At 34.9% G+C, this 7,679-nt stretch overlaps 1 protein-coding gene across 2 annotated transcripts; it reads left to right on the top strand.

Annotated features, from left to right (window-relative positions):
- Positions 1–1,280: 1,280 nt before the first annotated feature.
- Positions 1,281–2,406, top strand: LOC149151713 (uncharacterized). Of its 2 annotated transcripts, XM_089441279.1 has the most exons (3): positions 1,284–1,613; positions 1,796–1,965; positions 2,128–2,406. In XM_089441279.1, the coding sequence occupies exons 2-3, from the start codon at positions 1,918–1,920 to the stop codon at positions 2,404–2,406; spliced, it is 327 nt and encodes a 108-aa protein (XP_089297405.1). In that variant the 5' UTR covers positions 1,284–1,613; positions 1,796–1,917. The 2 variants fall into 2 exon arrangements, with proteins under 2 accessions (XP_089297406.1, XP_089297405.1); XM_089441280.1 differs by lacking the exon at positions 1,796–1,965 and having other exon boundaries at positions 1,281–1,613.
- Positions 2,407–7,679: the final 5,273 nt, after the last annotated feature.

Genomic DNA, 7,679 nt, shown 5'->3' with positions numbered 1-7,679 from the left:
CAACTACCTTTCAAAATATATTTACTTGTATTTTACAGAGAAAAATATTGAACATATGTTTAACAAATATATCTAGGCAAAACAACTACACTTTAAAATATATCTACTTATACTTTACACAAAAAATATTAAACCATGAGGGGCAACTCAATTGGTGATCAAAGTAATGTGATATCTGCGAAAACTTGCACATCCACATTTACCAAGAGGAGCACAGTAGCCACAACTAAATTGGTGATCAATGTGAGATTTGTGAAAACTTAGAGATCCACATTTACCAAGAGAGGTTGAGCTAATGTTCAGATACAAAGGATAAAGAAATAAATGTTAAACACTCTAAACAATCTTCTAAATACACCTCAATTGGTGATCAAAGTAATATGAGATCTATGAAAACTTAGAGATCTACATTTACCCAGAAGACCACAGACATTAGGCCCCGTAGTTTGTGGGATACTAAAAATAAATAAATTAATGCTAAACCCTCCGGACAATCTTCTCAATAAACCTAAAGAAATAAATGTTAAACCCTATAGATAATCTTCTCAATACACCTAAATAAATAAATGTTAAATCCTCTAGACAATCTTCTCAATACACCTTTGAACTCATGCTCGGAATAAATAAATAGATGTTTAACCCTTTAGACAATCTTCTCAATAGAGACATTATGACTGCAATAAGCCATTATTATTATTTCCGTATAAGATTGGATTATCCATAGCCACAATTCAAAATTACTACCTCAATTTACCAATCAGTGAAACCTAAATTGACTACACTTCACACTAAATTTTGAAAGCCCTATTCTAAAATTAAAATAGATACATCTGACTATTTATATAATAATTAGATTGAAATTCTAAAAATCCTATTATAAAATAAATATATCTAATAAATATATCTTATTTATTAATTATGAGTAACTAAATTAAAATTTTAAAATCCCAACTAGTAATTATTACAGTAATAACCAAAAAAAATACCTAACAGTAAACACGTTTATCACGGAAGAGTATAGCATTTAAAATCATAGCACTCTCATGGAACAAGATACATCATAATATCATAAAGGATAAAGTTTTAATATTAATTCAACTTGAAATGATGAGACGTAAAAGGATTTGAACACGGATATAACTGAACAGTTTAGCATTTAAAACCATAGCACTCACTTGGACCATGGTATATCATAATGATCAGAAAGGACAAAGTTTGAAGTGACCCATCAATGTTTCCCGGCCCCGCTATGGATCATTTCATTAGCCATGGCAGCAACCACCGCCTCTCCTCCATGTGATCAAATCACTCTGGAAGCCTCCAGCCCTCCCACTGCATTCAGCGCTGGAAATAACCTTTACGACAGGTTTGCCGGTGGATGAAATCACTGACTGAGGCGACGCAGGGTTTTGAATCACAGGTCGCCCATGGAAATGTCCGCGGACAGTTTCTTCTCCTTCATCCTCCTCTCTTCAGAAAATACATCAACGCGGGTAGTTATCACCATTCTCTCCTCTGTTGGGGTTTCTGCAAAATCGAATGAGAGTGAATGGTGCGGGTGATAATGCTATCTGGGGTATGATCACCGTTGTGGTGGTTTTGAGTTTATGCAGGTAATTTTTGGCATTTAGATGTATTGGTTAAACATAAATTATATATCATGATTATCCCCTCAAACTGAAATTGGGAAATTATTGTGCATCAAGATTTTATTACCGAAGGAGAATTTATATCTCCTAAAACTAGTCAATCATTCACGCAATTCAATTTGTTGAAATTCATTTTGTGGTTTTAGTTTATGGTAACTGCGATCCTGGCTGGCAAGAAAGAGTGCTACCCCTCGTCTCTGTCATCCCTCTGGTATTCGCGCGATAACGCCTTCTCTCGCGCCTTAGCTATTGGCACTTAGCTGCTCCAATGAATCTCTGGAATCCCTACGATTTCGCCGTTAAGAGGAGATCAGGGGTATAAATTTTAGGGTCACTTTATGTTAAAATTACTTTAAGCACATTTCATATGTGAATGTTTTTCTTAATTTTGCTCCAGATATCGATTTATGTTGTTAATACAATATTGAAAGTGAATAATATAAGATTCTGGAAGAAGTAAAAATATAAGTTTATACAGATAGTCGGAGCTCTCGCGTGGCTGCTGCTAGGGTTACTCGGCTCTGCGCTGCTGTTCGCCCCTGCGGCGGCAGGGCCTGCCTCGGGTGAGGCTTTCAGACCGCCCATCCATCTTACCTTGGTGCTCCATCCCGTCGTGCGGCAAGGTTGCTTCGTCGGCTGGGGTTTTGCTGTTCATTGGATCCGGTTGCCGGGGGTGCGGTTTCCGGCCTCTTTTTCCTTTCTAACCGGCGGCCCTCTTCCCTTGCGGCGAGCTTTCCTCTGCGAGGATTTGATATAATATCTTCGTCTGCCGTCCCAGTTTTGGAGTGCCTGCTCAGCTACTTCATAGACAGGGCTCCGCCGCCTTGTGCTCTGCTTGGGGAGGCTGCGGAGTGCGTCCGACCTCTTCTGGTTTCCGGCGGTTATCGGCTCTACTCCGGCTCTGATTTTGGTGATCCGTCCCAGTTTTTTCTGAACCGTGGTGAGGAGGCGGGGGCTTCGTTTGGCCTCGTGGGGGCAAGGTGGCTGCCCTAGCCGCCTCTGCCCCAGACCCGCATGCCTCTGCTCTGGTTGAGCCCTGATGGGTTCCCTTGCTGAGGTGTGGTTTTCTTTTTTTGGTTCTTTGCTGGCTTACCTTGGCAGTCATTGGGTGCGTTGAGGGATCTGTGGTGTGGAGTCTATCTCTGCACCGATTCGTGCCGTCTCTTCAATGGCTGTTTCTGGTGGGTTTTTTCTTATGGTTTCTTTGGATTTTTGGGCGGTACCTTCCTCAGTCACAGATGGAGAGTTGAGGGGGTGGGGGGTGTGGCTACCTTGGCTGCTCCTTTCTATTTCGTGCCTCTTCTTGGCGGCTTTTCGATCTACTGCGCTCTCCACAGGAGCCATAGTATTTAGCTGTTTATTTTAGCTTCGTTGGGCAGGAGTATACTCCTGTATTGCCTTTCGAAGGAGCTATTGTATTTACTGTTTTTATTTTCTGTTTATTAGCTTGTATGGGTAGGGTTTCACTCCTGTTGGGGTTTACATACCCTCTTTCTGGATGCCCTGTCTGAGGGCCTATCTGCATACTTCCCTGAAGTATTGGTTTTTGTAAGTGGTATACCCACACTACAGCATATGCTACTGCATCTACAACATGTAATTTTCTGCAATTCTGAATTAATGAAAATTACGCGCTCGCTTTCTTCGGAAAAAAAATATATATATATAAGTTTATTATGGAATTACATTTAATATAATACTATAAAACTATATATAATTATTAATAAAGATTAAGAGATTATTTTAACAAAGTAATTTGACAATCATTTAAATTTTAGAAAGCATTAAATAAAAAATTTTGAAATTTATTAGGTTTTCATTTTTTTTAAAATTGATTTAATCTCCAAATATGATACATGTAACCATATAATTACTAATTTAATATGAGGTTAGACAAATCAATTTCTTCAGGTGTAAATTTCTTTTATCCACACACAACTAGCTTGGTGTATTGTGGGTGATTATCATTTGTAAAATGTTTTTTAAAAACAATTATAAAAAAAGGTAATTATTTTTAATAATAATAAAAAAAAAAATTTAATTTTAATTATTTTTCAATTATTATTAGATTATTTTATTTATTTTTATTATTTAATTAAAAATATATTAATTATTTAGTTAAAAATATATTTAATTATTTAAAATAATTTAATTATTATTATATAAAATGAAAATTATTTTTATAATTAACTATATAAAATGAAAATTATTTAATTGTTTATATAGATTTATAATTTTCAAGCTTCTATGATCCATATTTGAATTATTGAGAACAGTTTTGGCAATAATCAAAAGGATAAACCTTTTCCACAAAAAACTCTTTGAATAATAATATACCCTTGGAATATGAACCCTTATATTAAAAAACCCATGTGATCGATATTATAAACTTGACGGAATAAAAAACCTAAGGGATTATAAACCCAAAGGAATAATATTAAACCCAAGGAATTAATATTATAAACCCAAGGTATATAAATTTTGAGATAAATATTGTCTCGATATCAAAATCATGGACAATCATGGTCAACCATGTTTTATAGAATCAAACATGGTCAATCATGGTTGAATGTCACATCATCAGAAATATTGGCTCGATATGAAAATCAACCATGGTCAACCGTGTTCCAATGTCGCATTGTGACAAAGATTGTCTCAATATGAAAATTGACCATGGTCAACTATGGTCATATGTCTCATTATAGTAAGGATTGTCTCAATATGAAAATCAACCATGTTTATTTTAATGTTTATAATATTTATCCTAAGGTTTATGTACCTTGGCTTTATAATATTAATCCCTTGCATTAAATATTATTCCCTTTGATTCATAATCCCTTGGCTTTTTAGTATTAGCCCCTTGAGTGTATTATTTCCTTAGGTTTATAATATCAACCACGGTCAATCATAGCCAAGAATGGTCAACCATGGTTGAATGTTGCATTGTGACAAAGATTGTCTCAATATGGAAATCAACCATGGTCAACTATGGTCCAACGTCACGTTGTGACAAAGATTGTCTCAATATGAAAATCAATCATGGTCAACCATGGTCCAATGTCACATTGTGAGAATGATTGTCTCAATATGGAAATCAAACATGGTCAACCATGTTTATTTTAGGGTTTAGAATATTTATCTTAGGGTTTATATAACTTGGGTTTATAATTTTTATCCCTTGGGTTTATTCTTTGCTTGGGTTTATAATATCAATTCCCTAGGTTTATGGATATAACGATTCATATTCCTAGGGTTTAATTGTATTCCTTTAGATTTATTATCAATCATATTCAACTATGGTAAACCATATTCAACCATGGTTAATCATGGTCAATCATGGTCAACCATGGCCAACCATTGTCTACCATGTTTTGTAAATTCAATCATGGTCAACCATGGTCCACTATCCAAATATTGGGTTTATAATATTAGTCCCTTGGGTTTAATATTATTCACTTGGGTTCGTAATCCACTCGGGTTTTAGTATTAATCCCTTGGGTTAATTATTGCCTTGGGTCTATAATAGCAATCCCTTAGTTTATTATTCTCTTGGGTTTATAATATCAATCCCCCTTGGGTTTATAATATCAATCCCTTGGGGTTTTAGTATTAATCCCTTGGGTTTATTATTAGCCAACCATGGTCAACCATGGTCAAATGTCGTATTTCAACAAAGATTGCCTCAATATAAATATCAGCCATGGTTAACCATGGTCACATTGTGCCAAAGATTGTCTCATTGTCCAACATCACATTGTGAAAACCATGGTCAACCTTGGTCCAACGTCGCATTCAAACACAGATTCTCTCAATATAAAAACCATCGTGAACCATCGTCAATCATGGTCAACCAAGGTCAGATGTTACATTGTGAGAAAGATTCTCCCGATTTGAAAATCATTCATGGTTAAGCATTGTCCAATGTCACATTCTGACGAGGATTATCTCAATATGAAAATCAACCATGGTCAACCATGTTTATTTTAATGTTTATAATATTTATCTTAGAGTTTATATACCTTGGCTTATAATATTAGTCCCTCTCAGATAATATTATTCAACGAAGGTCAACCATCTTTTATAAAATCAATTATGGTCAACCATGGTTAATCAGGGTCGACCATTGGCCAACATCACATTGTGAAAGTGATTGCTTCGATATGAAAATCAATTATTGTCTCAACCATGGTTGAATTTTGCATTATGATAAAGATTGTCTCAATATGATAATCATGGTCAGTGATGGTCAAGCATGGTCAACCTTGGTCATCCATGGTCAATCATGCCCAACCATTAGCAAATGTCACATTATGACAAAAAATGACTTGATATGAAAATCAACCATGGTTAAGCATGGTCAAGTGTGGTCCAGCATCACATTGTCACAAGGATTGTCTCTATATGAAAATCAACCATGGTCAACCATGTTTATTTTAGTGTTTATAATATTTATCTTAGGGTTTATATACCTTGGGTTTATAATATTAGTCCCTTGGGTTTAATAATATTCTCTTGGGTTCATAATCCCTTGGGGTTTTAGTATTAATCCCTTGGGTTTATTATTCCCTTAGGTTTATAATAACAATCCCTTAGGTTTATAATATCAATCATGGTAAACCATAGTCAATCATAGCCAACCATGGTCAATCATGGTCAACCATGTTTATTTTAGTGTTTAATATATTTATCTTAGGGTTTATATACCTTGGTTTTATAATATTAGTCCCTATGGTCAAACGTCACATTGTGACAAGCATGGTCAACCTTGGTTGAATGTTGAATTTTGAGACAGATTGTCTGAATACGAAAATCAAACATCATGAACCATCATCAATCATGGCAAGCCATGGTCCATATTCATACGGTTCATTGATATAAGGGTTCATATTCCTATGGTTTGTTATTATTCCTTTAGTTTTATTATCTATCATGGTCAACTATGGTAAACCATAGTCAACCATGGTTAATCATGGTCAATCACGGTCAACCATGGCCAACCATGGCCAAACATTCCCTACCATGCTTTATAAATTCAATTATGGTCAACCATGGTCCAATGTCGCACAGTGACAAATATTGTGTCAATACGAGAATCAAATATGGTCAACCATCATCCATTATCGCATTGTGGCAAATATTCTCTCGATTTGAAAATCAATCATGCTCAACGATGGTCCAACATCACATCGTGATAAGGATTGTCTCATTATGAAAATAAACCATGGTCAAACATGTTTATTTTAGTGTTTATAATATTTATCTTAGGGTTTATATACCTTGGCTTTAAAATATTAGTCCCTTTGGTTTAACATTATTCAACGAATGTCAACTATATTTTATGTCATCAATTGTGTTGAACCTTGGTTAATAATGGTCAACCATCGGCCAACGTCACATTTTGACAAAGATTGTTTCAATATGGAAATCAATCATTGTCTCAACCATGGTCCAATGTCCCATTATGACAAATATTATCTCAATATGATCATCATGTTTAGCTATGGTCAACCATGTTTTATAGAGTCAAACATGGTCATCCATGGTCAATCATGCTCAACCATGGTCAAACATCACATTATGACAAAAATTGTGTTGATATGAAAATCAATCATGGTTAAGCATGGTTAACCATGGTCCAGTGTCGCCTTGTGACAAGGATTCTCTCTATATGAAAATCAACCATGGCCATCCATGTTTATTTTAGTGTTTATAATAAATATTATGTTTTATATACCTTGGGTTTATATTATTAGTCCCTTGGGTTTAATAATATTCCTTTGGCTTCATAATCCCTTGGGGTTTTAGTATTAATCCCTTGCGTTATAATAAAAAACCATTGGATTTATAATATCAATCATGGTCAAGAATGGTAAATCATATCCAACCATTGTCAATCATGGGAAACCATGTTTATTTTAGTGTTAATAATATTTATCTTAGGGTTTATATACCTCAAGTTGATAATATTAGTACCTTGGTTTTAATATTATTCTCTTGGGTTCATAATCCCTTGGGATTTTAGTATTAATC

This window comes from Pinus tabuliformis, chromosome 9, assembly GCF_031772625.1.
Source record: "Pinus tabuliformis cultivar Carrire ecotype Pingquan chromosome 9, CPIR1, whole genome shotgun sequence".
In the NCBI taxonomy this organism is placed as follows: domain Eukaryota; kingdom Viridiplantae; phylum Streptophyta; class Pinopsida; order Pinales; family Pinaceae; genus Pinus; species Pinus tabuliformis.
The sequence above is the reverse complement of the archived record's forward strand: the minus strand, read 5'-3'. Positions and strand labels throughout refer to the sequence as shown.

Coding starts and splice junctions, on each gene's coding strand:
- LOC149151713 (XM_089441279.1), top strand. CDS start 1,918: ATGAATCTCTGGAATCCCTACGATTTCGCCGTTAAGAGGAGATCAGGG. Junction 1,966..2,127: donor CCGTTAAGAGGAGATCAGGG/GTATAAATTTTA, acceptor AAGTTTATACAG/ATAGTCGGAGCTCTCGCGTG.